The sequence below is a fragment of the Falco cherrug genome, chromosome 5, assembly GCF_023634085.1.
Source record: "Falco cherrug isolate bFalChe1 chromosome 5, bFalChe1.pri, whole genome shotgun sequence".
In the NCBI taxonomy this organism is placed as follows: Eukaryota; Metazoa; Chordata; class Aves; order Falconiformes; family Falconidae; genus Falco; species Falco cherrug.
In genome coordinates this window covers 64,484,877-64,505,053 of record NC_073701.1, presented here as the reverse complement: position 1 = coordinate 64,505,053, position 20,177 = coordinate 64,484,877, and the positions used below count along the sequence as shown (strand labels likewise).

At 45.2% G+C, this 20,177-nt stretch overlaps 1 protein-coding gene across 1 annotated transcript in view; it reads left to right on the top strand.

Moving 5' to 3' along the window:
* The first annotated feature begins 7,928 nt into the window (after positions 1-7,928).
* ITIH5 (inter-alpha-trypsin inhibitor heavy chain 5) overlaps positions 7,929-20,177 on the top strand; it is a 49,697-nt gene continuing 37,448 nt past the window's right edge. Inside the window, exons 1-5 of the mRNA XM_027815275.2 lie at positions 7,929-8,157; positions 11,958-12,002; positions 16,002-16,165; positions 17,365-17,472; positions 19,271-19,521. Coding sequence (XP_027671076.2) covers positions 8,038-8,157; positions 11,958-12,002; positions 16,002-16,165; positions 17,365-17,472; positions 19,271-19,521 — 688 coding nt within the window. The 5' untranslated portion in view covers positions 7,929-8,037. The remainder of the gene's footprint in view (positions 8,158-11,957; positions 12,003-16,001; positions 16,166-17,364; positions 17,473-19,270; positions 19,522-20,177) is intronic.

Here is a 20,177-nt window from a genome sequence, read left to right as displayed (position 1 = left end):
TGAACAAAGTTTTGAAATGCTGACTTTGTTTAGGCCGTAGGTAAATATTTGTCTTGCAACGCAAGCCTGAGCTGTGGTGCCTGAGCAAGGGTTATCCAAATAGTGTCTTCACTCGCCTCTGCCCTTGATAACAGCTCAGGCTTGGATAGGCTCACTTCTTGCTTTTGTAGCTTCCCATGATGTTTGACTAATTTCCTGCTCGGCACAGACCTTGGAGTATCCAAAACTTCAAAAGATCAAAGGAAGAACTCACTCCTAGGTTGTTTGTTTATAGTAAACAAGGTGAAGAATGGTTCTCAGAGCAGCAGAGGCAGCAAAGTTGTGCTTCTCCAAGGGCCCTCCCACTCAGCCATCTCAGGGACCGGGAAGAGACCTCTGGGTTGCAGCCTGACCCACAGAAATACCTTTTTCCACTCTGGCTGGGAAAGGATCATAGCTGGTGGTGGGATAGTTCTGGTTTTTCCAAGTTAGTCACGTGAAAACATCTGATGATATTTTCAGATGCATGTTGTATGGCTCCTGGGTGCTTTTGAAACTGTTTTGGTCTCCCTGCTTCTTTGTGTACTTCAAGAGATGAGATAAAGTAGGCCAGCAAAGCAAAAGGAGGAAAGAAGGGAGGAAGCAGGTTTCTGGCAAAAGGAGCTGGGGTATCCCTTCCACTCTTCCAGGAAGAAAAGAGATTTGCAGACATCGGAGCAACCTCAATGGAAAAGACTGAATTACTAGGTGAAGCCAGGGACAAAACAGCAAACAAGAATGTATTGTATTGTATTTTATTATATTATCTAGATTATATTAATTATATTATGTTCTCTTACCCTATGTTATGTTACATTTCAATGTTTCAGTAAAAGGTTTCTGCAGCACCAGTCTGCTGTTACACATCCTTCCTCCATCTTTTCAATAGATTGTTTCTGAGGCTGAGACCCGGAACTCTGTTCAGAGATTCACAAGGAACGCAAGCAGACTAGTCACCTTTCAGCTCATTGCCAGATAAAAGCTACCGAAGATGCTTAGGAAAGCATGTAGAAACTGGAGCAAGCACACAAGGTATTTTCCAAAGACCTTCCTAGTCTCCAGCTACTTGTAACTATGGTACATCCTGATCAGATGATGCTTTCCATTTATTTAGCAGTCCTTAGTTAATTTATTCTCCCAAACCCTGTCATCTCCTCTGAAGACATTGGATAAAAAATAAGCATTCATAGCATCCTGTGAGAAGAAGTTCCACACCTTAACTACACACAGAATGAACCATGGCCTTTTGATCACTTTGAACCTGTCACATGACAGCTCCATATTCTGTTTCACAAATGTTATGCTAGAAGAGGCATTGAATAATTAGTCCTGATTTGCCCTTTCCCAAATCTTTTGGGCAATCCTAGATCTTGAACTTGGAGGTGGCATAGCCCCAGATTTGCCAGAAAGCTTAAGAGCCTGTAGGCTGTATTCAAACTGGTAAAGAGCCTTCACAGCACACGTATCTTGCTTTTGCATCGATCTAGCCACACAGTGGTTCCCCCACCACCTATTTATTTACTTGCTCTCTAAATTTTGGGTCAGCTCTCAGACGGTGCACATATGGAGCTTGCAACATTGCCTCCCCTCAAGACACAGTTTCTGAATGCAGAGGTCACTTGATAAATAGTTCTGCATCCCTCTGGCCCAAATGGCATGACCTGGCCAGTTTCTTCCTCTCCCCTATGTTACTCTAGATCACCTTCTGTGTTGCAGCTTCCCATGGAAGTGGAGGTAAGTGATGTGCACAAGGGAGGGGAGTGTACAAGAGGAGAATGGGGAGGATGGGAGCAGGGTTTTTCAATAATCATAGAATCACAGAATCATTTAGGTCAGAAAAGACCTTTAAGATCATCAAGTCCAACTGTTAACCTGGCACTGCCAAGTCCACTGCTAAACCATGTCCCTAAGCATCACATCTACACGTCTTTTAAACCCTCTAGGCATGGTGACTCCACCACCTCCCTAGGCAGCCTGTTCCAATGCTTGACAACCCCTTCCATGAAGAAAGTTTTCCTCACAGCCAGACTAAACGTCCCCTGGAGCAACTTGAGGCCGTTTCCTCTCATGCTATTGCTTGTTACTTGGGAGCGGAGACCGACCCCCACATTGCTGCAGCCTCCTCTCAGGCAGCTGTAGGGAGCAAAAAGGTCCCCCCTAGAGTCCCCTCCTCTCCAGGCTGAACACCCTCAGTTCCCCCAGCTGCTCCTCATCAGCCTTGTGCCCCAGCCCCTGCCCGGCTCTGGACACGCTCCAGCATCTCAACATCCTTCTTGTAGTGAGGGGCCCAGAACTGAACACAGAATTCGAGGTGCAGCCTCACCAGTGCCAACTACATGGGGATGGTCACTGCCTTAGTCCTGCTGGCCACACTTGTTTCTGATACCGGCCAGGGTGCTACTGGCCTTCTTGGCCAACTGGGTACACTGTTGCCTGATGTTCAGTCAGCTGTCAACAAAAGTAGCATAATGAGGGATAGGATTGACCCTACTGTACATCTTTGTCTCCCTTTTTAGTCTTTTTAGATTTTTTCTGACCATATGGTGCCTGATTCAATTTCATTACCTGCCATGCCACAGAATGGTATGAATCCGGCCCTTGCTGTTTTAATTCATGCCATGCACAATATGGGTGAGCCCAGTCAGAAAGCTCAGAGCAAAACACCAGCTCTGGGGAACTTCTACACTTCATCAGATGACTCCTACCTCCTGGAGTGAGCTGCCCTGCATTTTTCATCATGTAGGCTTTTTGAGCAGAGGGGAATCTCACCATTAAAATCCCAGGCACGCTGCTTCAAACAGGAGGTTGGCTTACGGCTCTGTGGTACATAAAAAAACAGGTTGGCTTTAGATTGTGTAGTCAAGGGACTGTCAGTCTAACCATATACCTTGGACTCAGCGTTTACTTGGCCTCTTTGGTGGATTTTGCTTTGTAGTCCTAGCAGTATTTAAGTCAGCTTAAGAACACCTCCATGAGTGCTGTCAGAAATATGGTTATGTCAGGGTTTAGCCAGGACTTCAAGAGCAGCAGGCATGGGGCACCCAGTCTGTGCTGTGTTGATGGTATCTAGTATAGTTTGAATTTTCTATCTAAACTGAGTTCTGTTCCCACATGTACCTCTGGCTCAGAGCGACCAGTCCTTTCTCATCAGAAACATAAAGCTTAAGATAGTTGTTCTGAAGGTATCTGGGACCCTGGACTGGGAAGATAATCACTGCTGGTCTGAGCAGATGAAAAAGTCCATTTAGAACAGAATTTTATGTAAACATTAACTTTGTAACCCCTTATTTCAGTCCCCTCATAACAACCACCGAATGTAGCTATTTTTTTTTCAGTAAACGTAACAAGGTTGGGAAATCAGCGTGACCACTAGATGGCAGGAACCGCTCAAATATACTGTCCAAAAATCTGAAAAATTCTCAAGAAGGTACGGAAAAAGAAAGAAAATATATGGGAGGAACAAGTGCTAAGGCTGCTCAGAGCCCTACCATTTGCTACCAGGTTAAGTGAATTTCCCTAGAATTTCAGGAGGAGGACAGGGTCTCAGTAAGATGTTTTGTGGTACATACCCGTTGGGCTGTTTCATGAGTTGTTTTCTCATGGCTGGGATTCCTCTGGAAGGCAGCTCTCAGCTGTCCTCCCTGAAGTGCTTGGAGTTACTGCTGGGCCGCCTGTCCCTCAGAATAATGAATTTGTGTTAATTAAAACTTGGCTTGCACCCAGGGAGAAATGCTCACAATTTCTGTGGCTTATGAGATAGTCAGTTTCCCCTTCCTGTATTGAATTTCTTATCTGTAAACTTCCAGTGATCCAGATAAGAACAGGGTTTACCTGCAAGGCAACACACCCAGGGTGCCTACTGCCCTGAGATTCATCCCACTACACACCAACCATTCAGGGAAGTGATATACAGACACACAGAAAAGGCTTTCTTGGTGCTTCAGCTTTATTCTCTCTGTACTGCCATTCAGCAGAGACACACCGGGTACTGCCTGTCTGCCCTGATAACTTCTCAAAGTGTGTTTCACAGCAGCCTCACAGACAAATCCAGACATCCCCAGCACCAAGGCCCTTTGGCAGAGACTTTGGGTGTATTTAATCAGATTTTGAAGTTCTGAAATGCTCTGCTGGGTCATGGTGCACACAGCTCATGGTAACAGGGGGATCAGCAGCCATAGGGATTCCAGAAAAGACCTTTCAGGAATACAGGCACCTCCCAAATAGCATCAGAACTGGGCACCACCAGGTTCCATCCAGATGTTTCAGAGGAGACTGATTATATTAAGACCTGAAAGAAAATATTTAATATAATTCCCTGAACTTCACTGTAATTAATTTTATCTCTGGACATTTATCTATGTCTATGCCTATGTAACCCTTTGGGACTCTTGCCAATTTCTTGATCAAATTGCTGGCTTTGAATGCCATTAACTTCATCAGTTTGTTAGTGCTTTAGGTAGATACAGTTCCTGGTTCAGACACTTCTAGTTGGGCATTTAATGGAGATGCCTCTGCATGAAGTGGGTGTCCAGTGTCCCATTCTTCTACCTAGAACAGAGAACTGGAAATCTTTAATTTATAAATCCATGCAGCCATGGTACCGATGTTATGACCAAATGCAGCTCTGATGTTTTTCCTTCAGCTTCAGACTGGAGTCAGGAAAACCCCTGCTCTTCAGCTAGAAGGTGCCAACGTTTTCTTTAGCTTCAACACTCCCTACAGGGTTTATTTAGCTGGTATGGTGAAAATGGGGAAGACTAGTCCTACCCATCAGCCCTGCATAGAAAAACAGGGGGATTCAGATGTGTGAAGGCAAAGTATCACCAAGATGCATGTGTTTGTGTGTCAACACAGATTCCTTGATAAAACATGATCCGTTCCAGGTGAAATGTGTGTGGAAGCTCAGCTGCTAGATCATGCCTCTCTCCAATGTCTTCACTTATGCTGGCCGCAGGCATGCCAGGCAATTTAATTTACTGAGCTCCCACCCAAAGAACAGCTGCTTATTTTGCTATGTCGGCAAAAGTCAGCATCAAACACGTCTAATGTGAACACACTTGAATAACTGCTTATCTTGGCCTCCAACAGCATCCCCAGAACAGCGTCTGCCATGTTCACCCCCAAACTCAGGAGACTGTATTCCAAGGTGGGAATAATGTGAAAAGAAGAGGGATAATGTAAACAATCAAGACCCTGGGCTTAATGTTCACTCACCAAACGTCACCTCATCTGAACAACGTTAAAACACACCTTGGTTTTATTTACCTATGTGCTGTATCCTTAAGTGCCCTTGCTGAGAAGAGCATGAGCAGAATTGGCTACTCCTAATCATTTTGGGAAGGGCAGTGCTTTTTCCAGCTCATTCTCTCATGCCTGTTGGTTATCCTGTACCTGCTCTTGGGTCCTGTTTTGGTCTGGATATCCCTTTTTCACCCAATGTGCTTAGGATCAGCTTTGTTGCCGTATCTTTGCACTTCTCACTGTTTTGATTTACTCTGGCCCTGAGCTCCTCAACTGTGCAACAGAGGAAGCAGAAGCCTCCTGATTGCCCAGTGGTTGTTTCAAACTGGCAAACATCTCCCCTTCCTGCCCAGGAACTACTTTCACCTCTAGGGTTAGCAGGGTAGCTTTGACTTGCTTTTCCAGAGGTGTCTTGGTTTCCTCTAGATTTTCCAAAACAGTAGGAAAATCATCCTATATTGTTTTAAAGGCCATTTCCAGAATTTCTAAGCATATGCTTCCAGACTTCTATTCATCTGTGTTTCCCAGTTGGTGCAACATGGACAGAGCAGGTTGAAGAGCAGCCCACCCCATTGTCAGTAGTGGAGGCACAGGAAGCTGCTGCCCTTCTCATGTTACTCCAGTGCACTCCTGTGTCTGAGCCAGGCAGGACATGCAGGAGCTGAAACAAACTGGACCCAGATGAAAAATACTTCAAACCATTTTTTGTGTGTCCTTAAGCCAGGTCTCAGCCTGAATCATCGCTTTGAAGTCTTCTTGAATTCCCAGCTGGATGGTTGAGCCCTCTTCCATGTGAAATGGTGAGGAGCTGAAGATAATGCCTTGACTATCTTCTGGCAGGGACCAGATCAGCACAACAACCATTTGGGGTGTCTCTGAGGGCTTGAAGCATCCTGCCCCAGCCTCCCTCCATCTTTCTCCCGCCATCTTCCCTTCTCCAGCCACATAAGCCCTTTGTCATTCCCTGCAATGGTGCCCAGCTCTGCAGCTCCCATCGAGGATATGGCTACTCCAGAGGCCTTTGTACCTGCCAGTGGTGGACTGGTTGCAGTGGGAAGGGGGTTGGTCAGGCTTTTGATTCCTTCACTTCTGCTGGCAATGCCAGAAGGGGCCTGTGTGTGAACACGGTGTGGCCTCAGCCTAAGTCTGAGCCATTGATTTGCTAAAGGGGAGCTCCAAAGGCTTGCCGTCCCTTCACTTCACCTCCAGCTCCCCTCATCCCTTCCAAATGGGGAGCAAGCACCTTCCTGCTCCTCCATTACACAGGCTAGATATGGAGGATGTAATTCTCCCAGGACATATGCTCTTAGTGGACATACGGTTTCAGGCAGGTGCACATGTGTCTGTCCAGAAGGAGAAAATCCAGTGGCCTAAGGGTGCGTTTCCAGATCTCAGCAGGGCTGGAGGGACACACTGGACTGTCACTGCCATGGAGCGGAGCTGAAGTAAAACAGCTTCAATCCCTGATGACCCAGAGCTGGAAAGGAAAAAGAAAATACAGTGGTTCCATTCCTGACAGGTTTGTGCATGCAACACCTAGCACCTGAAAAAAAAAAAAAAAAAGCAAAGAAAAAGAGAGGAAATTTGGATCTGTTGGGTTTAAGCAGTTACTGCTGGCATAGAAAAAAGAAGTAAATGCATCTGATTTGGGGTTAGGTGAGCGCTGTAGGTGCAAGTTCCCGAATGCCTGGGGATTAGGCATGCCCGGTGTGTGCCAGCTGGCACAGCCCTGCCTGGAGGAACATCCCTGGGAGCTGCGAGGTGGGGACCCAGCCTGCCCAGCCGTGCCCACCTTGGCCCTGGGGCTGCTGGCGGAGGAGAGGGTTCTGCCTCTGAGAAACTGGAGGGAAGAGTGGGAGGCTCCCCTCAGCTTTGCCCAGCTGAGAAGTGGAGTCCAGATGATGAGAGAGGGGTGAAAGTACAATGGGTCTTGGCGGTGTTTGCCAGCGGGGAGGCACCTGGCTGCCAGGCAGGGTGCCAGGGTGAGGGTGTGGAGAGAGCCCTGCCCTGAGCCAGGGTGGTGGGCCTGGGGGGCAGCTTCCACAAACAAACCAGGGTTCTCCAGACTGCGGAAAAGGAGAAGGTGTCCCTTCAGAGGGGGTGAAACCAGAGGGTTTTACTAGCCCTTGGTAAAGCCCCGGCCTTGAAGCATGTCCTTGGGATGTGCCCCCTAAGGGGGTGCTTTTTAATACGGACTGTGGCATAAGCTGCTCGGGCCTGCCTGATGCCATGGCTGACCCCATGAGAAGACACCCCAGCAGCCCAGCACATCCTTCCAGCTCCCCCTGGCACTGGGCACCAGCTCCTCAACGGCCATCTTAGGCCCTGCCTCAGACCCCAGCCAGGTGAAAGAAATGTCTTCTTGGCCTTCCTCCCGTGCCGAGGGCCGCCATGGGGCTGGGGTGCTGCCAAAGCGATAGACAGCAGCACCTCAGGGACCTCTGGTGCCACCCCTCTCCGCTGCACCAGCCAAGCTAGGGGATGAGGAGGAGGGTGGTGTCCAGAGGGACACGGTGGTGGCCCACGGGACCCCCAGCTGAGGGGAACAGCTGCAGGATGGAAACCCTGCAAGGACTCCCCGCAGCCCCTGGCAGCACAGGCAGCCACCCTGAGCAGAAAAGGGGCCGGTCCCGAGCTGGGAAGGAGGAGAAAAGGGTGGGTCGGTTTGTCTCCTGTCAGCTTCCCCGCAGCCGTCGGGCTGCACAGGCAGGGCTGCAGGCAGCGGGGCTCTCCTCTCACCTGTGGGGCTGCAGCCCCAGCCGGAGCTCCCCCTCCACCATGATCCTTTGGCTGTGGCTCTGCTGGGGCTTCTCCACCTCGGCGGGGCAGCCCGACTCGGAGCTGATGGCAAGGTACCTGGAAGAGAAGCTGATGGCAGACTACAGCATCATGGAAGAAGTAGGTTTTAAGGCGGTTGTCGTTTGGGAGCATGTGGTGGCCGGGGCTGGCTTGTCCCCTCTTAACCATCACTATTCAGACGCAGGGCAGTTTGCTAAAACCGCGTTTATTGCACCTGTCCCTGCAGCATGCCCGTGGCTGTGGCAGGAGCTCAGCTCTGTGGGAGGCTGCTGCTAGTGAGCAAGGCGGTTTGTTGGAGGTGCTAAGCCAGGGGAGCCCCGGCACCCTCCTGTGATGGGTGCTGCTGCCAGGGGATGGGTTCAAAGCTGACACCCCCATAGCTGTGCTAACAAGGCATGTCGCAGGGACAAGGGAGTTAACGCAGTGTCCTGGCCTCATGCCAGTCTGAGCAATTCAGAGTATTTCAGGCTCGGGGGAAAGTTTTTCTGCCTATGGTCTCAGTCTTACCGTACTTGATTTTTAACTCGTGCTAGTTGAAAAAAAACACATGAATTCCAGCTTGTAAAATGAATCTTGACCAGCAAAGAAAGAAAATATATTCTGCACGTGAGGGCTGTTATGCTGTGTTGTTGTGTGGCTTAGAGTTTCAGGGGAAACAGGGCTGAAAAAGCAACAAATGTTTTGCAAGTTAACAAGAAGGTTTGGGTAGTGGTTTGGGAGGCTGTGATTTAAAAGGCTGAGCTTCAGATCTGTGCTCACATCCTTCAGGTTTGTAACAGATACCATGTGTGACTTTGGGTCACTTAGGGCATCAGTTACCTAAATTTGATCAGATCTGAGAAGCTCTGTAGTATCTGAAGCAGCCTTATGGGACTGGCAGATACAATGCAGGATCTGTGGAAGACCTGTGCCTTGCTGGAGACCAGAGGGGATACCCTTGTGTGTCTAAAATGTCAGTAAATGCCTGTATTTGGCATCTTCTGCCATATAGTAAGTGGTAAGAGTGAGACTCTTCATATATATCTGTACCTGTCTCAGAGTTGGTCATTCAGTCACTCATCCCACCTAGAATGGGAAAATGGGAAGAATCTCCCTCCAGAAGTGCCCATGTCTCTCTACTGTGAGGACCTCAGCAACTTTGTTATCGATCTGGATTGCTATGAACACATATTCCTTGTTGGGGAATTCTGCCACAAACCAACATTGTCTTGCAGACCCACCTGCCCAAGTGGGAGAGAGTACCTCCACCACTATCCCGGCAGTGGAGTGCTATCTGGGAACACTCACCTGCTTTAGGGGGAAAATCAGTTGGAAAGCTGAAGCAACTGGCTTACTGTGTTGAAATAACCTGGCTGATCTTGCTTCAGGCATATATGGGGGTGTTTTCATAGGAACTGTGTTGCTGGCAGACCAATGGCAGCAGTATCTTCCAACAGAAAAGCAGGGTTGTATAAAAAGAGCTGGTGACCTAGTTCCCTAGGACAGCCAGATCCAGAAGAGGCCATACGTCTGTCTACTAAACATAAGCCAGGTTACAAACAGGCAGATGCTTCCCTAGCTCAAGATACTACACCATAAACAAGTATCTAACAGATTCAGGAGAATGCATAGGGCTGTGTGTAACTGTAACGTCCTGCGAGGATCTTCCTACACAAAGGCAGATACAGACGCAGGTCTTTGCAGTATTGTGGTATTTGCAATGAGTGTGGATTACTTGTTGACTTATCCAAAGATTGACCACTCTGCTAAGGTAGTTGACAAGCTTGCTAGTTATTACTGTTGCTAGAGGTAGTTCTTCTGGACAGCTCTTCATGGGTAGTTGGGTTGCTACTGCCCAGCTTATTCTCTGTATACTATGCTAAGACGAGCAGAGGGCAACAGCTATGGGGTCACTGCTAGCAATTACTGGGCTTTAATGAGTGCTTTGGAAGGCTTTAAAGCTAAAGGTTGATAGTAACTTGGAAATTGTTCCATTAGTTTCTAGTGAAACTGGCTGATCCAAAACAGTTAAATGGATGGATCAGTATCATAAACCCTGCAGCAGTGCTTTGGCAGTAGTCATGAAATGCTAGCAAACAGAATACTGTTACCTGGTGATCCTTAGCTACTCACTGATGTCTCCTGGTTATCCTCAAGACTTTAGAAGGCAGCTTTTGAAGGAGCTGAGTCATAAAAAGCCACCTTATGCAAATAAGAAAACAAACAAAATGAGTGTGTGGTGGGAAAAAGTAAAAGGAGTAACCAAATTTCCAGTTTCACTAATTAAGTCAGTAAAACCATCGTGACCATTCCATACAAGACAACAGGTGGATTTTTTCCACAAGGTAATCCTTTAGAAAAAAAGCACTGATGACCACTGATCTCTCATCTCTGCCTCTGCTCCAAGCAGGACCAACTTCATAGACATTTGTTGGGCTTGTTCTGAAGAACCTACAGTGATGGAGGTGCTTTACTTGCCTGAGATAAACAGATCCAGACAGAAAGTTTCTTCCAAAATTTAAATTGGAGAGATTTCCTTCCCTCTCCCCTCTCTCCTCTCCTTCTCCTCTCCATTGAGAATTTCCCAAGAGAGCTGTTTTCCCTTGGTTCTAATTTTACAAGATGTTGGCTAAAATAATGCAGAAGGAAATAATAAAGATTCTAGTGAAGGAGACTTTAATTTCTCCCTGGGGCTTTCCTGAGCTTTTCAATGCTCGATATAAACAGACATAAAATAACCTCTTTGGCAAGTACTGCTGTTATTTCAGTGTAAATCAACAGAAAGGGCAAATCAGGTAAAAAAATATAATTGCATTCCTCTGCTCTCTGGAGTTTCACTGACATTTTAAGAAGTCACTTGGCTTTCCTCATCAACAAGAGACTTGTACTCTCTGTTTAGGGGAGGGATTTGATTTGGAAATGTTGCTAAGCTGAGTCTTACACCATGTGCAGGGGAGAAGTCAGAGAATATGTTGTGAAGGGCAATACAATGAATATGATTGCATTGTCATAGATGAAGCACTTCATTTCATGATGAAATCTGTGGCTGAGTTTAAATATCTTTATTCCCTTTTTGCACATAACTAGTGCTTTACTGTCACCGCACAATAAATCCATAGTACCTGTGGAGAGTTTTAGGCAACAGGTCTGTTGCTGAGGTAATATCAATAAAGCTGAACCTGTAACATTAATTTACACAGGTCCTCCCTTGGAGCATGTCCACAGGTGCAGCAGAATGGAGTTATGCTTGCTAAGCCCCACCACTCAGGCGCTAGGTGTTAACCTGCTTGCTGTTGAAGCTCAAAGCAGCCACACTGTGCTGAGGACAGCCTCAGGTTGCAGGGCTTGTCATGCCCTCAGCCCTCTCCCTGCCCACTGTCTGTAACCCATGATAAGTGCTAAGCACTCTTGCACAGAGGAAGACTACATCTGGAGTTGGTAGTGGGCTTCGGGGTTTACTTACCTGAGGATGTAGATGGGCCCTGTGTGGCATTTGATGAGCATTGTGAATCATTTAGCAGTCCTTCGCATTATGTGCTGTATACCATGCAACAGGGCAAAGACAGTGACACCGAGCCTTTGCGTGACCCCATAGGAAGCTGTAAGGGAACAGACTTCCAGGGCCAGGACTCAGCACCCAGGACTTAAAGGCTGAGGTTCCTGTCTTCATATAGTGGGTCTCTTGGTAAGTAGCATTTGCAAAATGCACAGTACCTCCTCGCCTGCAGGAGCTGCATTCCGCTGCTGAGCTTTGATCAGTGGGCCTGTTAATATAGAAGAAATTCAGGTTTTAATTTTAACCAGAGGAACATTTGAACCTGGCCATGGGTGATTGGTCACAAATCCATGTCTGGATTTAAACAAGTGGCATGTCTTCTGTAAGTTGACTAGGTTCCATTAACGCCCTTAACTCTTTGCAGGTTGCACGCCGTGTTCCAAGACAGGCCAAATTTTTGCAGAGGCTGGTATGTATCACACTGTGTCTTTATTTCACCTCATGGGAATTACACTTGTTCTGTGTTTATATGCGTGTGTCCCCCTGTGTCCAGGAATGAACTATGTCAGTGGGTGACAGTAGAGTGAGATTCTAGGTAAAAAAATAAAAAATAAAAAAAAAATCTTCATTTTGATCAATGCAGCAGGGACAGGTTCTTCCAGTACTTCCCGGTCCATCTTCTTGACCCCAGATTCAGAGAGAGAACATCCAGTCTTACAAGCCTTAACCATGCAGTGAGCCTTATGAAATCTCACCGAATGTGAGGAGAAAGGGAGAGTTTGCTTTGAAATCTGAGGATCTCTGTTGTTTTCTGTATTGAAATTTACTGAAGAAAGGAATAAACCAAGGGAGCCGATACCCTTCTTTCAGCACAGGAACTTAAGCTTTAGATGTACAGCAGATCTGTGAGATCTAGTTATATTGCTGCACCGAGAATTGCACGGCTTAGATCAAAACTTGGCTGAAGAGACCGGGAGTGAAATTGCTCTTCACAGCTAGTTATTTTTCTGGCTTTTCTGAGGGATGGGGGCTTCCCAGTTGAGAACTGGAGGAACTCATTTCACACACTGAGCAGCCATCACACGTTAATAGCTTCTGGTCCCTTTGATCTTTGACAGATTTGAATCAGCAGCCTAAAGGAGAGCAACTCAGACTTATTACCAGTTTATTATTTCTAATCTGAGATACGGTTAATTTGTTTTGATGAAAGCAACTGATGAAGGTAAAAACATGGAATGTATTTTATTTATCTTCAGCTCTTTTCTGTCTTTCCAAACATTTGATGTAAACAAGCATAAAATAATTTGTTTGGCAAGAAAAATTTAGCTCCCAGTCCATCATAATAACCAGGACACCTTCAAAAAGCATCCAGCCAACCTGCCTCATAGCAGTGTGCTAATCTGCTGCTTTGGCATTCCCTAGGTTTGTTTTTCATAGGGATAATAAATCACAGTAATAATAATATTATAATATTATTGGTTTTTTTTCCCTTTGTGATGCCTCTCATCTTCTGAAGGCCTTAATAAAAAGTGGAGAAAACAAACAGGCATTTACACAGCTGTAAGTCAGAGAGAGCATCAGGCGCTGATGGATTGTGCAAGAGCTCCAGGGAATGTACAAGAATTGCAGACTGGAACATGGGCTGCCCACCAAGCCCGACCAAGCACCTGTTTGTAAACTCCCTCTGCCCCCACTGTTTAGATTTTCTTTATAGAAGGAGTGGTAGATCCCTTCCAGGGATGGGAAGATTAATCAGTTCTTTCATCCTTAGTTGTATGTGATGTCCTTATTGAGTGTTTGCTTTCTCCAACAGCATCTCCTATCAACCAGGAAGGAGAGGTGTTGAATGTCTTTTTTTAATTTTTTTTTGCTGTTCCTCAGTCTGTGAGGATACCAGAACTGGAGTTTCTTCAGTGGAATAAAGAGATATGACAGAGATCAGTTGAAGCCAGAAAATAGCAGATTCAGCAAAAAACCCTAAGTGATGTAGTTCCTACTATAAAACACGATAAAGCTGTTGAACTCCTTGGTACAAGTTGTGGAAGCTAGAAGTTTACATGGATTTAAAAAGCAGCTGTGTAAAGTCATAGAAGAAAAATCCACAGAGGTTTACTCAGCACAAAAATGCCCCCTTTGGCTCAGGAGTTCCTTCAGCCACAAATTACTGAAAACTGAGAGAATATTTCTGGGTAGTATCAGAACAGGCTGGGCTAATTTTCCATTCTTCTCTGAGCATGTACTATTGATCTCTGCCAGTGATAGGCTACAGGATTAGAATTGCTTTTGTTCTCACCTAATGCAATCATTCTTATGTTCTTGTCACAACAAGGGCAAGTCCATGTCCTCTGTCATATTCTAAAGACTTTCTGACTTCAGGTGAATACATCATTACATTCAGTGTCAGATCTGTCACTGCAGAATCACTCGTATCTCAAATAAAAGGCAAAGGGTTAGATCCACTTTCACTGTTGAGCTGTCAGCTATGTTTAAATTCACAGCTTATGATGAAATTCAGAGCAGAAGATCTGGAATCAAAGAATTTGCTGTAGTTTCAGATTTTTTCCTTTGCTTCTGTTATGAAATCCTATGTATCCCTTGCTATGCCAGAGGTTATTAGCAATGTGGAAGACTGAATGAAACATTAGCTCATTATACCTGAAAATGTTCCTACAACTCTACCCCTGATCAAAACTCCCCATCCTTTCCACTTTCAGAATAATGAGACCAGGAAGCAATGCCTATGAATCAGGGAAGGTCCTAAGAACAGCAGGATCTAGTTTTAATCAACAGTGATTGAGTAAAAGCCACTAGTGGCCTAAGCAGGTGGATATTAGATCTGAGCAGATGTGCTCTAGTCTAGATCCATTGCACTGAGCTGTCTGAAATCTATGAGATGAATCACACCCTAGAAGTCCCAGCTTCTTGTGATTGTACTCCACGTGAGTTGAGCCTGTGCTAAGCAGGATGCTCATGGACACAAAGCATATCACACATTCTTCAGGTGTTAAAGGTATCTATCATGATTAGGTTCACCTGAGACACATTTATCAGTCTTTCCAAACCTTGAGAGTGTAGGCAGGTGGGGCTTTATTCCAAGACTTTTGACCATTTTGTGTTTGTTTCCAGTGGATCCCCATTCTTCCATTTGTCTGGAACTCACTAGCCCAGAAGCTTGGTTAGTTGGCTGCTCAGTAATAAATACAGCTTCTGATGCCATCAGCTACCACAGAAATGTTCTTGTTTCATACTTACACAAACACTTGCTCCCTTTGTTAAGCCATTTGTGATAATTATTTTTGCTCAGAAAAAAAGCCTGCAAGTGCAGCTGAAAAGCACGTTCTTGTCTTCACAAGTCTCATGTGGCTGCAACTTTTTATCAGCCTCAGTAGGAAGAGTCTTGCTGTGTTTGGCTTAGTGAAATTGCTCTGTATTTGCAATGTATTTTGCTCTTTAGCTGCCTTTTGCTTTTGAGGGTTTGGTCTTTTGACTGTTTAAGGCAACGTACAGAATTCTTTCTTCATGGCCTGCTTACAGTTAAATACTCTGAAGTCTTCCAGGAAGAAAACTGTTGAGCTCCATGGAGACATTGCTGTCAAAAAACACGTTAGACTGGAGAAATGCTCCAACTCAGGACTTGTGCACAAAAACACATTCCCAAGAAGCAGAAATTGGCTTTCATCTTCCATTGCTACATCATGTGTCATTCATTGCAGTCTCTGCTGCTTCTCTGCTGGAAGGAATCCAATGTGAGCTAAAAGGCTCAAAATATTTTGCTTGAGATGTCACGGTGTCAGTGTTTCTTATTAAGTCTCCTCCATCCATTGGCTGAGACATCCAGGATAGATTCTCAGCAGAGGACGACTCAGTTGACTCCATTAACAACGGTTTTTCTGTTTATGTAACTTATGCATCTGATTGTATGAATTTGAAAGTGCTGCTTCATACGCAGTTATCTCAGTTTTTCAAGAGGTCTTACATCTGCTCTTATGCACAGTACACAGGGCAGGTTCTGTGACATAGTTCTGGACCCTATGGAGACATATTTTGGGCTTCTCTTCCCGGGACATAAGGGACTAATCCTCATCTCCTCACATTGTCATAGTTGAAGGGTGCAGTTTAGGGTATACGTGGATTTTATTAGTGTGTTTCACAGCATAAAGGCTGGCGTAATCAGAGCTCTCATCCTTCTTACCCCTCCCAAACACTGGAGAATGACTGTAGCCTTTGCTCTTGTGTGTGAGCACAGGCAGTGCCATGTTCCTGACTTACCTTTTGCAGCTCACCTGAATGTTTGAGGGCAAGCCCACCTTGTCTGCTGTTGACAGAAAAAAATCCATTTTTCATGCAGAGTGTAATACTCATAGGGTGGTAATTTTCTTGAGTGTATGACGTATTAAAGCTGTTGAAGAGTTGAAGGGGTGAGTTTTCTAGCTGTCAGTGTTAATAGGTAACCTTTCAATACCTGCAGGAAACCAGGCCTCGGATGTCTGAATTCACTGTGAGATCCACAATCATTTCTCGGTATGCTTTCACCACGGTGTCGTGCACAATGGTGAACAGCGGATCTGAGGCACGAGAAGGTGTGTTTGAGATGCAGATCCCAGCTCCAGCTTTCATCTCCAACTTTACCATGTAAGTAATGCTGACAGCTGGGTGGACAATGGCTCTCCCATCCCACAGATAGTTCTCTGAAATTTCAAAAACTAACTAGTCTGCAGCAGGACTCTATCAAGGCCTTTTTGTGTTTCTTTGGGAAAATTAAAACCACACACATGCTATACTCCATCTGAGACTGGTCATGGCCACAAAGCAAGTCCTTGGATGACTGCATGCTAAGATTCAAGTCCTCAATGTACACGGGGAAGAAAATTACTCTATTTCCCATCTGAGTATCTTTTAACAACTCCCTTCTTTTCCTCTCTCTCTGAACTGGAAAAATCTGTCGTATCTCTCAGAAACCATTCCAACTGAAGTTTCAGCAACACTGGTACACAATCTAGTTGTCTTGCATAACAGACTGTCGTGCCTAAGAAGCTCCTTGTTGTTCCAGGTTCTCCATATTGCTAATGGAGAAGAGTCAACTCCAACCAGCAGACGGATTCACTTGCTGCTGGAGATGCTAATCATTTTCTGTGGATAATCAAACAAGTAAAGGGCAACCAAGCTAATACTGAAATGACTCACTAAGGAATAAATTAAGCTTTTGGTTTCAAAAACATGTTTGGTTTGGTCATGCTCAGATCCTCTCTATAGGTAGATATTGGGCCCACAACTTTGGACCCGATCATAGCAGATAGGGACCTGTTCTTTTAGAAGGGCTTCAGTTTGGACTGAATAGGAGGAAAAACAGTCTTCTGCCATTGGCAAGCCAAAATGTATGTTAAGGGCTGTTTCCTTACAGAATCCATGGCCCTGTAACTCATTCCCAGGGAGCAGCATTTTAGTCAGGAGGCAGCTACTTGAAAGCAGTCATCCTGAATATCACCATGGTATTGATACAGATGGTGGATCCAAGATCAGACAAAAAAAAAAAGTACTCACTGAGATTTTTGGCAGTTGCTTTGCTTTCTGGTTTGCATCCTTATGCTTTGGAGATTACCTACTCTAAAAAACTGGCATTTTAGAGAGATAAACTGCTGGACTGAAAAAGTACACTGCTGGTATAACCAGCCAGGGAACCTCTAAGTTGGTTCATGTCTCAGTGACTCAAGTGGACTCCAGGAGTTACACCAGCAGCACACTTAGCCTATTCACATGGGCACAGTCTGTGAAGCCTTCTACAGCTGTATATGGGTGCAAAGTTACCATGCTGACATCTCTGTTCTCTCCAGGAGTATCGGCAACAAGACCTATTATGGGGAGGTCACAGGGAAAGAAAAGAAACACAGCAGTGATGACAAAACAAGGCAGATGAAACCTCCAAGCCCTGCAGATGGAAGGTAAGTGTTGTTTATTTGGCTGTGTTCTGGGAAATGATGTATTATCCTCCCATATTTATTTTGGCTGCTTTGGCATACCCATCCATGCATTTACAGGAAGAAGTACCTAAACAGAATGTTATCTGTGCTGCCTGGTGTCATTCCTATACTCCAAGTCATGTAAAATTGCATGTGGCCTTTTATAAACTTGTTACACAACATTTTAACTTCCAAGATACTCCAGGATGTACTAGAGAGGGCAAGTAATCTTGTTACTTCCTGAATAACAGGCAGGAAAATTAAGGCACTGTTGCAGATGTAGTCATGCACTTCACTTCTAAGAGAAAAGCAACAATATACTTTATTGATATAAAGTAGTGAGTTAACAAAGTTCAATGGTAAATGTGACAGTGGTTTAACAAGATTAGATGGCAAGCTACATTTGATTATTTGCTGTACAGAGGACAGGGTCAGGCAAAACTGTCAGGGAGACCGTCCTGTTGAGTTATGAGGTTCAGAAAGGATTCCCTTGCATTCTAAACTCCTTCTCAGAGAAGAGTCTAGGTGCAGCTTAGTCCACTCCTAGTCCCAGACTTGGTCATCCATTTACGTCTAAAGGATTATATATGCATGATCAATTCTTCATATCACTTAGCTAAGATTTCAAAGTTTAGCATGCTATTAATCACTTACTGAGAATCTGTTGCAGCAAGGAATGTCTCAGCCTCGAGGAGTAGTCTTCAGAGGTTTCCCTACTCAAGGAGACATCCTGGCATGCAGTCTGCTGCCATGCAGGAGTGCTCAACAGGCCCTGGGCTATCCACTGTTTATAAAGTCAGATAGTCTTATTTGCATACCAGCAAGACATCGGGGTCACCATTCCAATCCTTGGCTACTGTGTTCCCATCCATCCCCCAAAGTCCAGAGTAAGCTGGATGCAGCCAACACAACCCCCGCTGGTGGTTATGGCTTAAGTGGGGGGAGGGTGGAGGGAGCACGCCACCACAGGCACACAGAAATTCAATGAGTTATAACTTAAAGACTGCAAAGTTAGTCACCACAAGAAGCCTTTTGCAGTTGTGTTACTTGACTGTGTTCAGTCTTCTTGGCCAAACACTGGAAGAAAGTCCCGTCCCTTTGATGATCTAAAAGTATCTATGTTCACCTGCATGCACTTCAGCAGCACTGTGGACTACTTTCCCAGGTGCCCAAATTACCCCAGATGTCTCTCAAAAAGATGCGCCATGGGATGGATTTTGCTGCTCTGAAAAATCCTGCCCTATTCCCAGTTACCTGGGATAGCAGCACTTTTCCGACATGAATGCATAATCAGGAAGAGCTGAATAGGCTATCATTTTCAGACCAGAATAAAACCTCACATCAGTGAGTTCTGAAGTTACTCCTACATGGAATTAAAAACTTCCATTCTTTATATGTGGCTTTCATTCTTTTTATGTGGCTTTTTTATTTTACCTTCACAGATAGTAGTCCCTGGAATTATATCAGTGCTTGGTAGCTGGACTCCCTGTAAGAAACCAAGAGACAGCCTGTCCTCTCACCCTGCTCCATGTCATACATGTCTGTCATATACCTCTCCACAAGAAGTCATCTTGTCTTTTAAGACCTTTCTTCCTGTAGAAACCTTCTACAAGCTCAATGCTTTGAGAAGCATTATGATGTTTTCTTTCTTGCTGGTTTCACATATTCAATGATAAGAAATACTTTCATTGGAACAACAAAATCCAGATCCATTGTTCACTGGAGGAGGTGGTGTGTGATGTGTGCTGGGTGTGAAGGTGTCTTTGGATTTTCCTTCCAGGGAGAATGGCTATGAGACATTCAAAGCTTCTGTCTTCATTCCTCGCAAGATGCAGGCCAGGTTCCTACTGCATTACGAAGAGCTTTTGCAAAGGCGACTGGGAAAATATGAGTATACGGTCAGCATCCGGCCCCAGCAGCTGGTGGGGAGGTTACGAGTGGAGGTGAACATCCTGGAGAACTCAGGCATAGTTTCACTGGAAGTGCCTCCCCTTCGGAACAGCAAGCATAAGGGCAATGGGAAAGTTGAAGGTAAGGAGAGAGTTTTATGACCCGTGGTTCTGTTACTCATGGGGCCTTAATCACTTCTCAGGAACTGGACTGGCAGTGTTGGGAGTTCTTCAAGGCAGTCTTGGGTAATTGTGTAGGCTGGTGTTTTATTTGCTTTCCCTCTGCTCCAAATGAGGCATTAAACAAAACCCCAACATTGTATTAAAGCAGCATTGTCTAAGATCAAGACTGTATTAGAAACTGGAGGATGCATCTCCTGAAGACAGCAAGAAAAATGAATGCTAGCAGCTCATTAGAGAAATTGTTCTGGGAAATACAAACCATGGCTTTATTCAGAAACATACATTTTTCACTTTCCCTTCTTAACTCCTGCATCACTGACTGTTTGAAAGGTACATTCCACCCCAGAAGTGGCTGCGTTTGAGTGATGAGCATGTCTCTAAGCATTGCAGGCCATCAGCCTATTTAGAGATCTGTCATTCACTGGCAGGGCGATCTCCAGGTTCATGGAAGCTGGTATAAGGGCTACAATGGGAGAGGGATTTCAGGATTATGAACTGTATGTTTCAGTGGTGGGAATTCAATCTTATCATAAAAGCTAATGGCTTTTATTCTGTTTATTATAGATGACTGACTGTATGTGATATGTGTGCATAAGTATGTGAGAACTTTGAAGC